The following is a 22,239-nucleotide window of genomic DNA, read 5'->3' on the forward strand; positions in this document are numbered from 1 at the left end:
TTTAGTATGATAAAAAGATGTGTTGCATTTAAGCATAATTGCCCGCCAAATAGTCACCGTGTCACGAGCAGTCTTAAATTTAACTCGCTTGTAATAGTTCGGGTCATTTGTTCTGTAAAGAAACATATTAGGCTCTTAGCCTAACATAAATTTATGAAAAAAGAAAGTTTTGCCCATAGGATTCATTACGCTACGAAGCAGATACAAAAAAGCTGACCAAAAATACAATTTGAAGTCAGGAAAATACCAGGCTCAATTCTACACTTGTTCAAAATGTTGAGGGCTGCTAAGGGTGTGTGCACTTTGTGGGACACGTGAGCGAGTAGGATTGAAACTGCCAAACAGGTTGGGCAAAGGTCTTTAAACAGGAGCTGACAAAAATCAGAGCAATGACAAATGTAAAGCAAATATCGAAAGCAAAGAACTTCTCTTTAAATCCTGTTCAGCTGGGTCAGGTGCGACGGCTGGCTCACAAATGCCGCAGGGCGGCATTCTTCTGCTACCATTACCTGCTTCCAGAGGTTGCGTCATACTGCCCTCATGAACCGGCCAATTAAACCAGATGTACCAGACAAACCAGCCAATAAAGCCAATCTGGCTGGATAGCACAATGTTCTGTGTCAGGTAGTATCTCATTCGAACAATAAATGGTGCAGAAAAAGTTGTTTTCCATCGCACACACCATTAATATAATTTTCTGATGAAAAGGCTTAGCGACTGTGTAGGAGCAGGGATTCTGCACCTACGGTGAAGTCACAAGCCTGGTGCGTGAGAAAGCAGCAACTATAAACCATATTTAGCGTTTGGGCAGCTCCTGAACATGTTCCTTGCTGACTGGACCAAGAGTCTGAAATGGCTACACGCTATCCGCTAAAATCGTTCTGTAAGACATGCAAAACTTGCAGGATGGGATGGGACCTGTTGAATTCGAAACCTGAATTTAAAACACCTTTATGAGTTTTACAAGCTGCAAGCTATACCAAACATGAGCATTCCGACTAAAAAAAACAAAAACAAATAAAAAAAACAGACTGTAAATGTAAAGATAACAGTAGAGTTAAGGTGCATTCCACCTGTCATTCTTCGAAGTTCAATAAGCTTAACGCCATTACATTGGTTTGAAGTATCAGGTGCTATAGACAAAGCTTAGGAACCAGATGAATGTAATAAGAAGAACAACATTAAAAAATGACTACAAAAGTGTTAGAAATGGGATTTCCGGTTGGCTGAGGCTTGCGCCAAAGCCAGGCAGAAACCACCACTCTAGTCAGGGCAAGGGTGTTACACGCCAAAGATAACCCCTGCTCACCCTCTAGGCAATGTGACGCGAGGAGCAAGGCTTATCCCGGAGGCAATGTAAGTTAGGTATTTGCGCAAGCACCCACCAGCAACAACATCCAAGGCCCCTCACAAAAGGAACTCCACACAAGGTTATATATAAAAATTGCCTTTGTATTATACCAAACACATTAGATAAGAAACACACACTTTACAATGTGCCATAGGCACGGGCAGAATTTACAGGGGATTATGTACATGGGACAGGGCCACGTGGGCCACGGTCAGGAATGAACACTTAGAACTTAGCATATATAATAACTGTAGCACCAAATAGCAAATGTAGCACACAACCAGTAACCACTGGTAAAAGGTAAGTACCACCTACGCAACCCTAACCACCTTAGGAAAATATCACGCAAGGAACCATGAACTCACTAGTATAACCTATACTAGGTAAAACAACCTCCTAAGCATTACAATACATTCAGAGGTATAGGCCAGAAGCTTCACACATGATGCATAAAAACACATTCAGAGGTACAGGCAAGCAGCTTTGTACATGATGCATAAAAACACATTCAGAGGTATAGGCAAGCAGCTTTGTACATGATGCATAAAAACACATTCAGCGGTGTAGGTAAGACACATGATGTATGAAGACACATTCAGAGGTCTAGGTAAGACACATGATGCATGAAGACACATTCAGAGGTGTAGGTAAGACACATGATGCATGAAGACACATTCAGAGGTGTAGGTAAGACACATGATGCATGAAGACACATTCAGAGGTGTAGGTAAGACACATGATGCAGAAATCACATTAGGCAGGTAATCACATTGTGCAAAGATCACATGGGGCAAAACATATAACCTGTCCCCAGGCCCACCTGGCCTCTCTGGGGCTGGAACGCCCTGTGTCCAAAATGTCAGGGCTGGCTGCGCAGGCAGCCAAAGGAGATGCGACAGGGGCCTAAACGTTGCAGCTGCCCACTAAGTGCTGGGCAGCTGTGGAATTGCGTATGGGCACCAGCGTGCCTTCTGAGCCTCCTCTGGGCTCCTAAATGAAAAAAAGGCCCCTCACGACGGTGGAACCACATAGGCTCGAAAGAACAATGCTGCCACCACTGGGGGGAGCGGCCTGCTGCCAGCCGGGGCCACTCTACCACCCGAAATGCTCCCGAGACGTTAGTGGATGCTGGAGCCTCTCGGGCTTGAAATATCAGAATGCCCCCAAACGTTGGAGTCCCCCCTCTGAGGACTCGGAAAACAAAGGCTCCCAAACTGCAGCGGCCCGCTCCCTGGGGCCGTTGAAGGACACCGGCATGGCCACCACTGGGCCTTGTGGGCCCTAAAAAATTCACCCGTTCTGCCCCACTCACCGGAGTTCTTCGGCAGCACTCCTCCGCTCCCTGGGGCCGATGAAGGACACAGGCACGGCCACCACTGGGCCTTGTGGGCCCTATAAAATGCACCCGTTCTTCCCCACTCACCAGAGTTCTCCGGCAGCACTCCTCCGGTCTGCGGCAGGGTAGGGAGAGGCTCCTCTTTGTCCCGGCTGCGAGTACACGCGGAGCTTCACCGGGCAGCATGCGGGGCTCCGTTTCCCTCATAGAAGCCTCGCTGGGAAGTTCGCCCGTACTGACTCTTCACCCGGGCACCCTCCTGGGACCCGGGGCTTTACTGCGCACTGGCAGGGCTCTCCTCCTCACACGGGAGCCCTGCTACCGCCGCCATGTTCGTTGCTCCCCTGCTTCCATTTCCGTCCATCAGGCCCCGCCCACAACCAGGCGGGCCGCGGACGGCGGCGGGGATCTCGTTCTCTGGGCAAATGAGGAGTAGGCTCTCTCTGAATTGAGAAATAGGACGCGGGGTAACCCCCCGATTACCCCAACACCTAAAGCGGGGTGGGCACCCGCTAGGAGGCACTAAATATCGGCAAATATGCGGCATGGGCAGCCGCTAAGACGGCCAAAATGCAGGGTGGGCACCTGCTTTCACTTAGAATAAAAAGGGGCAAGTGGCCATTAAATCAGCGCTCCTGGCAAGTGAAAAGAAAGCGCTCCCAAGCGCTAGAGGAACAAATACAGCGCTCCCAAGCGCTGCAAGTAACAAAGTTAAAAGTCCAGGCAAAAAGGTCTTTAGGAAGGTAGGCAGGGGGTCAAAGGCTGGGACCAGGGTCCAGCTCACAGGGCCCTCCAAGCAGGGAGGCAGTCCCAGTGGCGGTATCCTCCTGGCGCCCAGCAGCAGCAGGCCCCCCTCTTTAGGTCAGGAACAAGAGAACAACATTCATGGGGACACAGCCCCTTTTTATACACATAACTCCTTTGTCTGTGTCTGCAAGGTGGGGGGAAAACCAGTCGCAGCTGGTTTTGGAGCACTCTGATGTGCTCAGCCCCTCTTCCCATTCACTGGCCAGGCTAGGGTCATCAGTCGCACCACAGGGGGCGGAGCCAGCATTGTGTGTGGAAAGCCCAGCCCTATTCAGGTCCCAGGTGCACTCCTCCCTCACATCACTCATGCAGATCTCTCCACTCACCACCAGGGCAGACCCATCCTGACTCCTGGAGCCAGACTCACCAGCCAGCTCCAGCCAATCACAAGCCAGACAGACAGTTCACATAAATTACACAGAAATGCCAACTTCTAGAAGTGGCACTTCCACACTAGACACAATAACACCGCACACATCATTGTGCAGCATTCACTCTCACGAGTTCGCACATACCAAACTCGAGCTTGCACTCCCCACACATCAGGAACTACCAGGGACACATACATTCCCCATGCATTCCTATGGGAGGGCAGGCCAACCTCACTACACGCACGCATTTTACCCTGGGACACAGTGGTAAAGTGCGCAGAAACCAAAAATCACTAACACCAAGTCACAATTAAAAGCGAAACGTTTTAGGGGTGAACCTGCCAGAAGGGCCAAGTCCAACAAAAAGAAAGAAGAGAAGGCTCAAAAGGAGGAGCCACGGGAGGATACAGATATAGGCTGGGCTGGGTTTTTGCCTTTTTAATGGAAGAACATGGAACCCCAGAATGAAGTGGCTTGTTTTAGACATGCATTTTTTAAAGAACGTCAGTTTATGTGCAAGATATTCTGGTGGTCCATGGTGTGTTGTGTTGCAGGTGAAGAAAGCAAGCCGTAAGTGAAGCCTAACATTCAAAGGGAGGACATGCTGGTTCCTCACCACAAAGTGAGATGATCTGGTGTTCCAGTCTCAACCACAAACCTGTTTGCAGTACTTGAGAGGAAGAAATGAGAACGCTGTACACCAGTTAAAGAGAAGCAATGCTCTGTCCTGACCTTAACAGGACCAGGCATGGGGCACCCACAGAGAAGCAATTTACTGGATAAATGGGGACATGCTTACTTACAAATCAGAAGAGCTTCACAGGCTTGGTACGGTAAAGAGGGGATAAAAAGACTGATGCTTGAGAAGTGTAAGCATAGGAGAGGGAAGGTATAAATTATTTATGGGGTATACCTATCCAAGGGGGGTTGGGGTCGTTCCTTTAAAAATTATGTTCTATAGCAAGAAATCACAATGAGTCCTTTAGTAAAGTGGAACATGAACACTGTTCATGCATCGCACTAGGTAAACTCCAAAGATGGGTCTATAATGGGGGACTTGTAATCCCAGATGTTAGGAAATACTACTGGGTCTCACAGAATTAGTGGTCAATGAATGGGTTTTCTCAGACAGACTGGAACTGGCTTACCTTGTCGATAGAGATGCAATGAGAGATGGTGATCATGAGGTGGTCCTCTGTCAGAAACTGGAAAATAAATTGTCATCACATACGGGGATATGTGGCTACATCTGGAGGGAGGCTGATGGATATTTGGGTTGGAAAGACAAGCTTATAGTGATAACCCCTCTGTGAAACATCAGGGCTCGAAAAATCAAACATTTCTAGACCTGTAGGTCTTGTAACTTGAATAATCTACTCAACCTAACTGGAATGTACTCGACCTGTGAACTGGTTTCAAATTGTGTGATCCTAGACAAATATTTTGTCTTATGAAGCCACCATTTTCTTCATTATCACATAAGAGAGCACTTTCAAATACCCAAGTTCACTATTTCTGCTGTACAAATAAACTCTTTATTTACTAGACTTAACATAGAATCTAGCCACATATAGGAAACAGATGATCCCTGTCTTGCCTTTTAGTTCACTATTAGCATTGTCATCTGGGCAGGAGCAGGAATATTTACCAGTTCATGTTTAAAAACTCAATTTTCATAAATCTATTGCTAAAGCAAGATGTGGTAGTGCACTGTCATTTACAGATAGCACATTTTCCATTGAAATGGCCACAAAACTTCCCATTAACATGTCATTTTATTGATAAAATTATATAGTGCATAAACAATGTTTGGAAGTTGGGTTTCAGCAAAAATATTTACAATTTGCACATGACCACGTAAAGTCTTCTGATTTATTTTGACCCTATAAAAAACTTTTTTTTTCACCACAGAATTACAAAAATGTATCTTCATAACTAGTGAAATATACTTGAACTATTTGAAAAGTTCACTTATAAGCTATTTCAGTGTTGTGTTAGAAAGAAAGCCTGAAATCTTACAGCCTTTCATTTCACATGCTTTGCACAGTGCGATTGTCATGCAGTTGACTTTGCAAAATATTTTTACTTCAGCCACAGAAAGAAAAGTACATTTAGAAAGACAAACTGATTTTTGACCTCTGTCTGAAAGCTGAGCAAATTTGACAAGATAGCAAAATTTAAAGGCATCTTTATTGCTCATTCAGTTTGTGATCAAGCAGAACATCTGTTGTCAGCTTGCCAGAATGGGCGAGTAGGACCTAAAAATAGCTTGTTCTGATTAAATCTGGCTCTCAATAGCAAGTGGCTTTTTCGAGCTTGCACACTGAATTTTGGCGACAATAGGCATAGAACATTGGGTGAACGTGTGGAGAGAAATCTCTGATCAGGTTTGAGGTCCTCCCTCAGGAGTACGAGTTGACCGAACCCAAACATTTTTGCTATATTCAGTGGGGTCATGCACTGCACGTGCACATTCGTGTGGGTACAAACCTCTCCGAGGAATTACCCTTGGAAGACTGCTTGCTCACTGAACCCATACCTGATAAAGGGGTTTCCACGATTTTCCGGAAATTGATACATAACTCTCCAGACCTGCTGGGACCCCTAAGAAATGCTTGGACGGAAGACAAAGGCGAAATTGATGGGCTGAGGCTTTCCAGGGTCCCAGGGAAATAGCTAATCGAGCCCGGTTCAGACTTGTCCTACTTATAATCCTCCATAGTTCAAACTACTCATGCACTATTTTCATAGGATTGGGACGGCTGACTTGTTGCAGTGCATTATGGGCTGTGGCCAAGAGGGAACCTTCTTCCATATCTTGTGGGGTTGTACAATGATCCGGGGATCCTGGTAAAGGGAGACAGGTGTGGGGTCCTGGGTTTCCCTACAGGTGCCTCTTGATGCCAAATGGCTTTTCCTAGCGTTGTGGTGGGGGGGGGGGGGGGGGGGTGCAAGCCTTCCCAGAGTGTTGCAGAATGGGAGGTGGACCTTGATTGGTGTCAAGAGAGTGGAGGAGGTGATTTATCAAGGCTGGGGCTGCCTCAGAAAGAGGGAGAAAGAGTGGGGATCATGGAATGAGTTCCAGGGCACTGATATGGTGATAAACTGAGGGAACAAAACTTAAGCTGTGCGATTTATTGGCTTATGGATATTGCCTAACCTTGTATATCATAAGGCCGTAAAAGCACCAGCGATGTTTTAAGTTCAGTGCCGGTTACTCGCATTGAGTGTTTAATTCAGTGCAGTACTAGATTCTGACTACTGTGTTTCTCCCAGTCCTACACTATATGATGAGCTTTTGTTCAATAAAAAGATTGTTTTAAAAATAAATCACGAGACAACGGTAGTAAAACACTAGGGATTAAATAATTTCCTCTCTGCAAACACTGTAACACATACATCAAACTATCTTCCAACATGAGTGGTGTGCGGCAAGAAGAGAACAGACAAAAGATGAGGATAATTTAAGTTATTTAGTAGCTGTCACTACTCAAACCATTATGTATCACCAACCTGCCAGTAACTTCACACTATAATGTAATAAGAAAAGCCTGACGCTATCTACAGTCCTTTGTTTAATAAGGACTATAATCACGTTAAATTAATGTTTATAAAGAGTGGGAGAACACAGCAGTAGAGCTCGGGGCTATGCAGGTCTTGTATTACAGCAGCCGGGGGGGGGAGGAGGAGGAACAGACTACACAGGTCTAGGGCTCCTTTCTCTGCTGGGAAACTCCAATTTACTTGGGTGGCCTCATCGGTCGTCAGTGGATCTGCAACTCACAGCATGGTCGTAACTGCACAAGGGTGGACGTTAAAATAGATGGCTATAGTTGGTGGCAGCAGGTGGTACCTTTAAGTGGTAGGAGGCTTCGTCTCGTGCTCTGTCTTTTTTTGTGCTCGCCTGTTGTGCCGGCCAGCCAGCAATGCTCAAGTCTCCACTAAAATCACCACTCTGCTGAGCGAACTTGCAAGTCTAAACATAGCTCAGTTATCCAACCAGGAAACAAACCTCGAGTGCAGGCATGTTGGATTTTTATAGTGGTCATCAAGAGGGAGCACGACACAATTTAGGAGCTCATCAAGTGTGACGGAAGAGAAGTGAAAAAATAGAGTCTTGGCTCTGAGCAGGCAGAAAAGAACTATAGCATGGATAAAACGTGAAGGAAATGTTGCAGTCCATCAGAAGAGAACACACAGAGAACGTACTCTTTCTTGTGAAAAACAAAGGATGATGAACCCAAAAATCTAATATTTGTTTACATTTTAAAACCCTGCCAACCGACAGCAATTTAAGAGCAAAAAAACAAAACAAAAAAAATCACAACCATGCAATGCTTTAGCAACGCCACTGAAAAAGGAGCAAACCCCTACAGTTTAGCCACCACACAATAAATGTATTTAGTCAGAAGGACAAATCAATACTAAATTTAGTTAGCTGATGGCCGCAAGAGCACTCACAATTTAAATGGAGCAAATCACTAATTTAACAGAGGAGTGTGGGTACTGTTCAAAACCTTTTGGTGGCTATTTTAAATAATACTCCGGTGAAATTTACTTAAGCTACAGTGTTGAACACTGCAATACAAATATCGCCTATCAATTTATAACAACATTATAATATAGAAAGCACAGGGTGTGCATGGCACATCTGAACTGCTGGTTTAACCACAAGAACCCCAGGGAAGACATAGGGAAGGGAACTAGAGGCACGGGGTGCTAGGAGCAGGCAGCCTCCAATCAATGTTTAAACACAAAAAGAGGCGCTCCTAGTGTGATAACCAAGTGCTACAGTGTTATCTTGAGAGTGCAGGCATCTCACAAAAAGTGATAGACGGGTCTCACACACCACCTGGTGATGAAGTATGACACCTGGTGGTGTGTGAGACCAGTCTTTCACTTTTTGTGAGATGCCTGCACTCACAAAATAACACTGTAGCACTTAGGTCATCCCACTAGGAGCGGCTCTTTTTGTGTTACACACATCTGAACTGCTGTCCACTACTGCAGGCAAGACAGCCAAGGGTGGGGTTTGCTGCCCTTGGTCCACACTGCATTGGGAGCTGCGCCCATATTTGGAGGGAAATAACCACACTCAGGGTCGAAAGAAGAATTGTCCTCAACAGCTGTCTCGCTACATCTGCAGAAACCTCAAAGGAACATAAATCACATTAGGCCCGTAAGACAGTTTTGCTGAAAGCAACCGCAGATAGCGCATGATTCAGAAGATTACACTCTAAGAACCCAGCTTGAATCTGTGCGCTTCTGCGTTCTGCACTACTTTGAGCCCATGCAGTGTCTAGAGCATGATTCTGTATACAATGCCTTGCTGTAGACAATCTCATAATACACAGGCAGGACCGATGTATTTAAATAATTGTACCAGATAGGAATGCTACCCACAGAGCACACACGTGGTAACAAAAAATTCCTCCTACAAAAACATACAAGCAGAATTGGTTACGACGTTTACAACGTAGTCCAGCATGTTCACGTCTCTGCTCCAATCACAGAGAAGAAACCAGACACAGAGAAAGAACAACCAATTTGGGTCTTTGCTTTCCAATTTGCTACTCAACATTCGAAACAGCATTTATCTGACACAAACCCTTTGCCAGTCAATTGCATCTGCCCCAGGGCACCATCAAATTGATTTATTTCACCAGATCGTATACAAAAGCAGCCTTGGAGGGTACAGTGAAATTCAACGCCGTGACCCAGACCCGTGGAGAGGGGAAAAAATAAAAAACACAAACCACACAATGATTTCTCACATGTATTTTGCTGGTGAACCTACTTCACTAGGCTACACGTATTGCTGACAAATCAAGAAGTAGCAGCAGCAGTAAATAATAAGGAAGGCCACTGTAGGAGCCATCAGAGCAATGATGCCAACCGAAGTCATAGTGTACTCCACTTTGAGGATGATGGGCAGGTCAGTTTGACTTCTTGGGTCTATGATATATAAAATGTTCTTATTAGAAAGCATCATAAACATTCCGGCAACTGTGCTCTTGAGATCTTAACCAACAAGTTGCAGGATGCCGTATTCACGAGACTGCTCTAAACAGTCCATGTCATTTTATCAGAATACATTTAAAGCCAATGCTATCTGAAAGAACTTCCCAGTTGACAGTCAATTTAATGAAAACAATATACAGAATTATAGATGGGAAAAAGGTGAATTATGGAACCTGGCAGGGTCTGAGTGACGTCAAATAGACAATGAGAGCAAAGCTCGAGATGTCTAGGTCACTCAGAACCTCTCAGTGAAAAACATCCCGGTAATTCACTTTTTACCCATCTATACGCTTATGCTATGTATGGCCCACAAAATCATCTGCCCCTGCACCTAGGGGTGGCAGCGAGAATTCACAAAGTGGGCTGACTGTGAAGGGATTTTTAGATTACAAATGGCCTAGAGAACAAGCAATGAAAAAATGCTAGACACGGCGAGGGAATGGATAGCACTAGTGGACTTACTCAAGCACCAGACTGATGACGACGACCCACCAATTCTTAACTGAGGAGTTTGTAACACTTGCCCTACCTAAGCAGATAGATCAGGAGACTACGTGTTTGTACTATATAGTAGCGTCCCCTCTTTGGACACCTTCCTACTTGATTTATCGAGTCCGATACCCAGCATGACTAGATGCTACTTGCTAATGAGAATCAGATGATAGAGCGACATGCCTGAGGGAGGGGGATGGGTAAAGGACGAGAGGGGAGGGCAAGTTTTGTTATTTTAGTGTTTACTGAGGTTGTTATGTATGAGGACTGGAACGGACAATTGGGATGCCGACTTCCCGGCGCAAGGACATGAAGCATAGCTCACCTGGGAACTCAGATGGGACTGAAGGCTATAGGTCCCCTTTGTGAAGAGGGAAATACATGGCGAGAAGCTGTGAATAGCAATATATGACAATAACTATGATTGTAGATTAATGTTACCAACAATGAGATGACCACTCTTCAATACCACTGTATTGATGCTACCTGAATGGATGTGACTTAAAAAAAAAAAATTTGTGAACATATTTTATTCAATCACCTACCTCTGCCTTCAACTACTGCACAGGGGCAGAGGATAATGGGTAAGCTATACACAACATATCCTCACTGACGCAAATGGGAAAAAAACATATCTTACCCTGCTCTCCTAAACCAAAATCTACTGTCTTTCTTGCCTTTCTTCCCCCTTCTGCAGCTGTGCTTTATGCTTTCAGTCAAAGCATGCAAGTAGCGCTGCACTGACAGTCTCTAAGAGAACCAACGAAAATCTAAGGGTTTTAAGAATCTCAAAATTTGGCAGTCATTGTATCAAGCCTGAAATTTACAACCCTATTTTAGTGAAAAGAGTCTCTTAAGATTATAAATGGAGAGAGAGAGAGAGACACAGTGTCGGTTGAGGACACCATGATGCAATATACGTTTTTAAGAGTCTTAAATTTCCATTACCTGAACATAAAGGCTCAAGACAATATAGCAGAATAGTCATTCTTAAGTATCCATTGATGCTTCCAAATGCAATGTTGTGCATCACATGGCCTGGAAGGCCTTTATGACATCACAACAGTTGATAAACAGTTTTATCAACTATTGTGATATCATAGCAAGTAGTTATGACTTTCAGGAACTGAAATAAACGACAGGCTGTCTATGAGAGACATACATCCACAAATAAAATAATCAGATTTTGCTAGACCTCGCAGTGAAATCGACATTCATATATGTGGCTTAACCCAGCCTTAAAAAAACGTAATTTAGGCTTACTATAATGGTTACCCTGATCCTAAACGACCAGTAAGCCATCAATAGCTGTCACAAAATATAATAAATGAAGTAATTGCCAAACTGAACCCAATCCATGAATCCTACTCATACACTCTAACACAAACCTGACTGTGAACCAATACCCACCTACTCTGGGCCTCAATCCTAATAATTACCCAGACCCTAGCTCTAACTTGTCATTTGCCCTCTTAAAACAATAGTGACCTGTGCTGAAATTCTGACCTTTACTTTACTTTTATCCTTCTCCTGAACCTAAACAGAACTTGGACACATACCCAATCCTAACCCAAACTTACACAACGACCCAAAGTCTATTACTTAATCTAACTTTAAAATGGAACCCAACACAAATGAGTGTTGTGATTTTTTTTCTTTTTTTTTTACAATTACTTTCAATTAATTGGTTTTCTCTGAAATGTACTTGGATGAAAGATACTCCAAATAAGATGAACAAATTAATAGAGGAGTGGTTAGAAATTGAATAAGCAATTTTTATACAGACAATGCATTTGCACTGCTCTACCTTACCATGATTTAAAAACTGGGTTACAAGAGCACATTGCCATGTCTAAAACACTGGCTAAGAAGTGTTATCCGCCCTAAGTCGCAAAGGAACTACAGCCCAAACTTCACACATCACAACATTGTGCTGCAAGTTGGCAGGCAACTGAAAGGGGGGCATGTCAGTAAGGAAGACATTGAGGAAGCTTATTAGGCTCTAGACTTTAAATAAGGGAAACAGCCTTTAGATCGCATGCTTTACATCACATGCTATTACAACACGGTCATTACAACAACTGCGTTGTAACAACGAGCACCATTACATCGCAAGTCATTACAACGACTTGCTGTAGGGGGCAGAAGGTGTTGGATTTACAATCCATCACCATCCCTGCGGCTGCACAAACTGAAGAAGGAATAGTAAATTATACTATTACTAAGTCCCATACTATATGTTGTGGTGTGCAGAAACAAAATGTCAATGAGTAACAAATACACCAATGGATGATAAGGGCTAGCTAGCCAAAGCACCCTTGTATATACTTGGGTTTTCTATGAATTCATATTATTGAGTACAGAATACTAGAAAAAAAGCTAATGCCGCCTCTAGCAAGACATAAAAAATAAAAAAGGAAGTACAGTGTGTCTGAGGCTGACAAAGTTAAGATTAGCAGACAGAGGTTTCAGCTCTAGGACTTTGCAGCATGTGCAGAAATACTGTTGGAAGTTTCCAAAATGGCCGATGAAACAATTTCAGTGCAACAAACTTCTTGATCGAAGTTTCGAATACGAAAACCACTGCACAGTGTAGCATACAGACATTCCAACAACAAGCACCAACACATTGGACAATAGCCACACCGGTTTTTAAAGCAGTTTGCAAGAAGACTGCCACCAGACATGTTTTTTAAAAAGCGTTTGTTACAATATACTTAGGCTTTCCTGTTTTCAGTTTCTATTTTTGGTAAATTCTGGTGGGGTTTTTCAGTGTTTTCATGTGATTTCAGTACCTTAAAAATACAGTTGTCATCAGTGGTTACACATTTTCGTGCCACTAAAAACAACAGAAAAGGCGTTTTTCCGGTGTTTATGGAACATTTTGCTTTTATTATTGCTTGCTTTCTGCACTGATAGAACATGGTATATAGACAGTGTGTGTACAGTGTATATGAGGTCCAAATAGATTTTTACAAATAAAACTTATTGTAGTACATCATACAATACTTCTTTAATGAATCTTTGGCCATGTGCACTCGATCTTTCCTTCTCATGTAAACTTCTGTGAAAAGGCCCTCTCAACATTGGCACTTGAAACGGGCAACGCCAAAACAGCCATTACACAATTTGTTAACTCTGGCCACTGACAGCTTTCCATGCAAATACTTGTGCACTTGAAGATTGCAATTCTCAGGACAGGTTCTGCAACATTTGCATGGAGCTGGGATCTAGAACTTGTACAGAGTACCACCGTGAGGTTTCATTGACTTAAAATGCCATTGGTAGTGAAGGGGCATTTCTACGCATCATTGCAAGCTATTTCTCATACATTCAAGCACTCTAACATGGAACATGTTGCAGTGCCAAAGTCACTAAAGGTGTCGCCCAGCCTACTCTCAAGGAGAGGTTTCACATCTACACCAATTATGATAAACGCTTTGCAGACAAGGGTATTTTCAGACTGTAGTTTTTTTTATTATGTCCACTACAGCAATTATGTTTTCCTGTAAAAATCTAATAATGCAGTAGAGTGCACTTTTTTCACATCACTATCTTTATGCGAGCAAAGATCCTCACATTTCTTGCCTTTGGCATCATCACTCAGCAAAAATTCTGTAAATGGCTGCCACATGCATAATATAGAATTTATAGCCCAGTTTGGATGACTTTTTCTTTGATGCCACACAAAGCACAAAATTATAAATATTTGCATTTTAGTTCCTGTGCATAAGAAAACAGTGCACCAGCATGGACTAAAAGGTCAATAGCATTCCTCATTAACTCTGAATAATTGTTAAAGATGCTTTCAGCATACCATCTAACAAGTAGCAAGGATCTCCTACACGGAATCACTTCAGCTCGAGTATCAATTTTGACAGGTCATCACACAACTTTTTCATATACGTAGCTGAATCACTGCAAATACAAACAATATCACTCCAATCTTTGTTGAACTTGGAAATAACTTTTTTTGCAGAGCATTCCAAGTGACACTGCGTTCCTTGTTTTCCAAAAGTCTGGTGTCATGTTTTCACCACTATCCCAAATGCTTGGTGATAGCACTCTTTATACATATACTTGTCACTATACCTTGCATTGAGTGTTTGAAGCCTGAGGTGTTGGCAATTCACCTACTAACAATACTGACTCAGTAGAAACTGTGGGCTGATGTATTAAGGATGTTTACCTATTCTCTGTGGGTAACTGTGATGACACATATTAGGAAAGATTCTTATGAAATCAGCCATTTTACCTATCAGTGAAAGAATCAAATGCAGCCAAATATCAAATATGATTTTGATATTTCTTGATTCTCTACAGTTTATAAAATAATTAAACGTGACATAAAAACATGCTTCTAACCCCTGCATCTTTAGACCAAAGACCACAAAACAGTAAAAAGCAAAAGGAAGAAGAAACAATATTTTAGTGGCAACCCTAAACAACAAAACTCAAGCAGAATAATGTTAGCCCAGTCTTTCTTACTGCTAGCTTGCATAACCAAGTTCCATTGTGGTGGCCCCTTCAGGAAGTAAAAAAAAAAGACACTTTCACTCTCTTTTTCCTTTCTTTGAATGTCATTTAGTTTGTGGTTGTGCAGTTGTTTTTCCAGTGTTTATATGTTTTCACTGGTGAGGGCTATTTTCTTTCAGTGGGGTTCTATCAGTTATTATAGGTTTAAACCTAAAACCTCACAGCCTAAATATACTTTTAAAACCGAGAGCCCATTCACAATAGGCCACATACCCAAACATTCTGCCTTCATAATGTTTGGGAAATTGAAACGTTCTTCAAACTGCCCTTGTGGCCGTCTTAAAAACAAGATGCTTGCTAATCACTCCACAGTGTCAGCAGGCTGCACTGCCGAATGGCTGTGTTATGTCTGATCACTGCTGTTGCTACAGGTGGGCGACCCACTGAGGACTCAAGCCAGATGCCCATCTCTGGTTCAGCTCGAGGTACTCTTGAAACTTTGATCTAAAAATGAATCAAGCCTTTTTAGGTTGTCTCCGAAGCCCTTCCTTTAACATCAATCACCATTTTTGAAAAAGTCTTGTTTCAACATAATGTGTTTGTTTTTTTAACTTTAGTTTTATTGAGTTTCTCACAAAAACAAAACATAACAAGCATTTGCAATGCAATAGGTCTCGCATTTATGAGAGTTTACGGTATTGTCATTTACAAATGCAATAGCTCAAACTCTTGTAAATGTGAGAGCTATTTCACTTCAAAGTAGCGGCCGACATTGTCCGTGGCTACTTGAAAGTGAAAGCGTGTATGGCCCTCTGAATGTAAGGAAAGCATGTCTACAGTAGGAGAAAATCATTAAGGAAAATAGTGCTTAAAGACTAAATGAGACATACTGTGTTGCAAAAGAAATAAAAGGGTCAGTCGCCATGGGAGGTTACAAAAGCAGACAAAGCTGTAACAAGGAGGGACTAACAAGCCTAATAACGACTCGGAAGCCAGCGTTTACAAAGGCCAATGACACCAGCCAATTAAAAATATGGGAAGAAAGTGGTCGGTGCTTCAAAGTCATACTCCAATACTGAATGCCTCTCAGCAGCGCATGCACTGCCCAGGCTCGAACTAACATTTTGATTTCTAATAAAATCAGTGCTTTAACAGCTCGTGGAAAAAAGGACAGTTTTAATTTTCTCGTAAGTTGTACAACACAAGTGCTGATTGATGTTGTGTTTTGCCTTTAAACAACATGTCCTCCACAAAAATAAAGGTTTTGTTCTCTTTTTGTTGGACAGGCTAACACAAAAACATTTTATAGAAAACTGCTGCCTAAAGCGAACGCCTAATAAGAGCCCCAGCACCTCTTTTATGTCAAATTAAGCCCTTGGAAAGCCGATGTAACCAGCACCGTCAAAGCGGCTGAAGCTGCACAGATTTCAAAGACCGCACAAGAGACGCTTTTAAGCCAGAAATGGTGATGAAAAGCCACACCTGGGAAAATAAAAAAGTTACATATTGCGAACAAAAGTGTTTTGCCGCCCCACATCCCCAAGCACCATTATTTTGTGGTGGTGTAAGCTCGTGGAAAAAAACCTTTGACCTATTGGTATTGCAAATGATAATGCCTATTGGTGTCTATTACGCGCACCAAGCGCGAAATAGACACCAATAGGCCGTGGTCGGAGCAACGCGCCGCCTTTGGCCAATTGCGTGCAGTCTTTTATTAAAAGATGCGCGCAATGGCCAATCGCGTAGCACACTAGGAATCGTACACGCACAAGCGTGTGCGATTCCTAGGTCAGCTTAGATTCCCCATCTTTCACTCACTAAATGTCTCGCGCTGCACGAGCACTGCTGCACAGTGCACCGCTAGACATGAGACCTAAAAATCAAGCAGCAAAAGGCAGGATACAAATCAACGGAAATACCATTTCTGTTTATCCAAGCAGGGTCACGAATAATAAAACATTACTATGTTGTGTGAGTCACAGGAGGCATAAGACATCCAATGGCAATAGCAGAATGAGGAGTCCAAAACATAAAACCATTTACTCAAGAAGTACAGACATATGCCATCACACTTAGTCAACATATATATTACTAGATAGCAAAGAATGCACAGAATCCTCACATCTAATTTACCATGTCATCGCTTGAGCTATCATCGCTTTCTTAGTTACATTTATTAAGAAACAGCCTCCAATTCATGATCGCGTCCTCAGCCCTCTTGTCCATACGAGTGAGGTGCATACGAGTCTCCTCCACTGCAACCCATTCACAGAGGTCCCTCAGCCAAGAGTCAGTCTGTGGCAGCCTGCTACCCATCTAGCCAATGGCTATTCTCATTGTCGCTAATAGTAATTCAAGCTGGGCAAGCTTGTAGGGGATCTTAGGACCCTTGGGTCTCGCTCCCCACTCCTAGAAGGCAAGCCATCAGGGTGAGGGGGATTTCAATATATGTTGCCCTTACTTTGGTTGGTACCACATAGCTCCAGAAACCCTGCATTCCACCACACAGGAGGAGGCTAAATGTAAGAAAGAAGCTCCTAGCTCCCCACAATGCGCAAAACTTGCTCCTCTCATGGGGGTCAATTTTGTTGATCTGCATAGAAGCCGCGTAGGTGCCATGCAAGAAATTAAAAAGCAGTAACTTGAACCTGTGGTTACAGGACACCCGCCTCAACAACTCGCAAGTGTGGGACCAGTCGAAATCCTTGATAGTCTCCCCCAAATCCCCGGCCCCACACGCAACACCCTCTGCATCCACCTGCACTGCGCCATAAAACAGGGACTGTGCACTCGGAAGGAGTGAGGCGCTGCTGGGAACCCAGCACATATCTCTCTTGCAGTATGATCCAATTTGGCATAATAGAGAAAGCGACCCAGTCCCAACCCAAACTTCTCCTGTGCTTCCTGAAAGGTGATAAAAGCCTCCCCCGGGTACAAGTCACCAGCTACTGTGCAGCCTCCACTGTTCCATAGACATATCTTTGTCGATCACACGGAAGAGTGCCAAATCACCCATGTTGAGCTCCCTGTCAAAGGGGGCTCTATGCAAACCTTCTGACAACAATCTTCCACACCATTGCTGTCTTTTGCACCAAGTAGGGAACTAGATGTTCGGCGCGAACCCTTCTCATCAATAAACGCACCAGGGTATTCCCATCCAGCATTCCCGCATACAGTGATTTTTCCCTGTTGTTGGAGTCGGTCAATCACCTTGTCGCATTCCGCAGAGTGGCTGTGTAATAATAAACACGTAAGTCTGGGAGGGCAAGTCCCCCATCTTCAATATAGCGTTTAAGAACTGATAACACCACTCTACTGCGCCTCCCCGCCCGCACAAGCTTATTGAGAAGGCTATCCAATTTACGGAAGAAATGCGGCCTAAGTGGAAAAGCGAGCACTGGACTAAATAAAAACACCGAGGAAGGAAGACCATCTTTGCCACCGCTGCCCTGCCCATAACACCACTCTACTGCGCTTCCCCGCCCGCACAAGCTTATTGAGAAGGCTATCCAATTTACGGAAGAAATGCGGCCTAAGTGGAAAAGCGAGCACTGGACTAAATAAAAACACAGAGGAAGGAAGACCATCTTTGCCACAGCTGCCCTGCCCATAACTGATCAAGGGAGTCTAGTCCAGAAAGCCAAAGAGGCTTCCAGCCTCTCCAGTAGATAGTCTACATTCAGGGGATTAAATGCAACCATAGTGTGAGCAATAGTGACGCAGATGGACTGAAACCCCTCAGTCTCCCATTGGAGGCCCAGATCCAACAGCTGGGCCAAAGGCGCCCCAATCAAGTTCTCGAGCGGAAACAACAGCCATTTACGGACATTGACATTACGGAGCCTGGACACCTGTCCAAAAGCCAAGAGCAAGCACATCAAGACTGGCACTGATTGTTCCCAGGTGTGGACATAAATGAGTGTGTCATCCGCGCAGAGGGAGATAACATGCAAGGTGCCCCTACACGGATTCCTCACTGCTCCAGCTCCCCACATAACATTAAGGTCAGGGGTCTTATTGCGAGAGCGAATAGCAAGGGTGACAGGGGGCAACCCTGTCTAGTCCCTCTCTCCATGGCTCGGAGAGGTCACCTCCAAATCTAATGCGGACCATGAAGCCAGTTTACAGAAGACACACCCAGCAGCAGAACACAGGCCCCAATCCCAGACCCTTCAGAACTGCCATTACGTAAGCCCACTCTATAATACCACTGGATTTTTTTGATTTTTTTTTTAATCTGGGAGATCAGGGCCAGTTCCTGGTGGTTATCGATGGTCTTGTAGAGCACGAGTAAGCCTTTGCAAATTGTGTGCAATACTGTGTGCCGACATAAAGCTGCATTGATCTTCATGTACTAACTTTTAAATTAACCCTTCCAGTCTAGTCGCAAGCAACTTGCACATATAATTGATGTCTGAATTTAGTATTGTGAGGAGTCTGCGGCGCCCTCTCCTGGTTTCGGCATAAGACACAACTCCCTCCCTCATGGTGGGTAGAAAATGATAGCATTCTAGTGGTTTGAATGCACAACCAGGAAACTTGGGATCAATTCCGGCTACCTCCTTGACCAAATTGTATGAGCCAAGTCAGTTATCTTACATCATTGTGCCTCCTTTTCCTTTATCATTATGTTTCAGAGTGATTGAAATATGTGAGATCAGGAAGTGTGCTGTACAAAAAGCTCTTGTCTACATTTTAGTAGACTTTAATATTGCTCCACCTAAAGTAACAACCTAGGTCACATATGGCTACAGGACAACAGATTTACCCTTGAATCACCAATAGAATGGTCGTTAGGGGGTATGGGAGAGGGCATGATTGAATGAGCTAATGTCTGGAAAATAGGGCATGATTGAATGAGCTAATGTCTGGAAATTATCACTGCTAATAAATACCACTCAATTAAGTGCCAACTATAACTCCGGCTGGGCTCTTGTTATGGTCCTTCGAGCCGCGTGGCTCCTGTACAGAGCGTCACTCCATTAAATGGGCCCCCAACACAGTACCACTTTATCAGTCAAGTGCTCCCGACGTAGCACTTCACCATTCAATGGTGAATATTACGTCACTCCTCCAGAAGCATCTCTTGTTTCGTGTCACTATACCCAATAGGCCTTTCATAAAAGGGGCTTGGGGTTCGTCGCCGGGTTATCATTTTTTTCACACTTTTCAAGAGTCACGTAAACAATGCAATTGGCTCCATTCATTGCCTTTTAGAAACTGTACGCCAACTGCGTGAACTTAGTTTTTGAATTGGAAGGTGACAACCGCTTCCCCGTCTGTACTTAGAGGTGACAATGCAAAAGCACTTATATATCTTCGAAAACTGATCATCTTCACCAAGATCATCTGCTAGGGTGGGGTGTTCCTCAGCCTAAATTCACAAAGAGCAGCTAAGGAAACAACGTAGGCCAGTGCTATACTAACTGGGGGTCATTAAGTGTCTTGCTCAGCTGTTCCACTACCACCCACTATTCACGTCCCCAGGTGCTCCGAAAGCGCTGCGCAGGCCAATGCACGGGGTAGAGGACAGCGCAGCCAGCGTGGCACATGCGTACTCACCTGCCCACGAAGTTCTCGAGAACTGAGCTCTTGCCGGCGCTCTGCCCGCCCACCACGGCGATCTGTGGCAGGTCTAGGTTGCAGGACTGGCCCAGGGAACTGAAGGCATCCTGCAGCCTATTCACCAACGGGATCAGCTCCTCCATCCCGCGGTTCCCCATGGCGGCGGCAGCTGAGGCGGCAGGTCCCGCGTGACGTCACACGCCCCCTGCAAACCCGTGACGTCAACGGACCTTGATGCGCCGGTGTCCCTTTTACTGTCTGTGTTTCTTTAATTCCAGGCCGGCAACTGTTCCACTCTGCCCCTTCCACTGATACAGCTCCCGGAAAATAAATAAATAAATAAAAAAAACTGCCGCTCCTTAGGTTAGTCCTACCTCTCCGCCCCCTGGCACCATCTCTGCTTCCCTATTCGTTGACTGCTCTGTCAACAAGTGCTATTTACCCTCCCATTGGACAGACATTGCTGTCATTCATATTCGAGGCCGATGGGACGGGATTTAACTGGCGAGGGGAATGGGTCACCCGTCAAAGGAGGCATGCTCGTTATTGGTCAGCATGATGTGTCAGTCAGGGTAAGAAGGCGGTCCAGATCGCTTCCTTGTAGGCGTCATTGCACAATGCTAGTATTGGCCCAGAGTTTTAGTTATCGCTCACGTGATTTTGTGTTGGACAGCATAGACGAAGGACCAACTGATTCAAACACACGTTCACTTCCTACATTTAGGATTTTTTTAAATTATTTTATGTCTAGATTAGCGTGTAATTCTAATATCATCATTCAACCCTGCTTTGAAAAAAGAAGGCACATGGACGTTAAACAATCCTAGCTGGTGCACTTTGCCACAGAAACAAAACAAGCATTTGCAATGCAATAGGTCTCGCATTAGGAAAGTTTGAGCTATTGGTATTGTAAATGACACATTTTTTATTTATGTTTTGTTTTTGAAAATACAACACGCCCCAAATTTTTTAGTGAGCCTTATTTTAGCTCATAGCTTGGAATATTTTGAAAACAATGAAAAGTGTCCAAACATTTCGATCTGGACCGCCTTCTTACCCTGACTGACACATGATGCTGACCAATAACGAGCATGCCTCCTTTGACGGGTGACCCATTCCCCTCACCGGTTAAATCCCGTCCCATCGGCATCGAATATGAATGACAGCAATGTCTGCCCAATGGGAGGGTAAACAGCACTTGTTGACAGAGCAGTCAACGAATAGGGAGGCAGAGAGGGTGCCAGGGGGCGGAGAGGTAGGACTAACCTAAGCGGGATTAATAGCTTTGTCATTTACAATGCCAATAGTTATAACTTTCGCAAATGTGACACCTATAGCAGTTGTAATGCAATATGTGTTAAATTTACGTGACTTACATGTATTGATATTACAAATAACAATAGCTTTTAATTTGTATTCAATAATTAATACTTAAATAAACGTTATAGTAATTTATAATGGCAATAGCTTAAAGTTTTGTAAATAACTTTTGTGAAGATTATGTTTAGTGTATTTTATTGTGACGAAAATCCAAGAACAGAAGTGAAATATTAACATATTTTTGTTACATTTGTAATAAAGCTTGAAACATTGAGAGAACATATTTGAACTAGGTGTTGTTGAATGGTTGCACAAATTGATGCTGTGGTGGCGCTGAGTGATGTGATGGCCAACGAGTGATGCAGTGGCGTTCAGTGATGCTGTGGTAGCGCATAGTGATGTTGTGGTGCCCCTGAGGGATGCTGTGGTGGTTCGGAGAGATGCTCTATTCTATGCTATGTTTTGTTTTGCTATGCTATTTTAGAGGGTGGGGGGTGTGA

General features: G+C 43.9%; 1 protein-coding gene across 3 annotated transcripts in view; it reads right to left on the minus strand.

The window, feature by feature from the left end:
* DNM2 (dynamin 2) overlaps nucleotides 1-20,768 on the minus strand; it is a 779,238-nt gene extending 758,470 nt beyond the window's left edge. For all 3 annotated transcript variants that reach the window (XM_078685110.1, XM_078685099.1, XM_078685090.1), the window contains exon 1: nucleotides 20,417-20,768. In XM_078685110.1, coding sequence (XP_078541236.1) covers nucleotides 20,417-20,577 — 161 coding nt within the window. In that variant the 5' untranslated portion in view covers nucleotides 20,578-20,768. The remainder of the gene's footprint in view (nucleotides 1-20,416) is intronic.
* Between the last annotated feature and the right edge of the window lie 1,471 nt (nucleotides 20,769-22,239).

This window comes from Lissotriton helveticus, chromosome 1_1 (assembly GCF_964261635.1).
Source record: "Lissotriton helveticus chromosome 1_1, aLisHel1.1, whole genome shotgun sequence".
Lineage (NCBI taxonomy): Eukaryota > Metazoa > Chordata > Amphibia > Caudata > Salamandridae > Lissotriton > Lissotriton helveticus.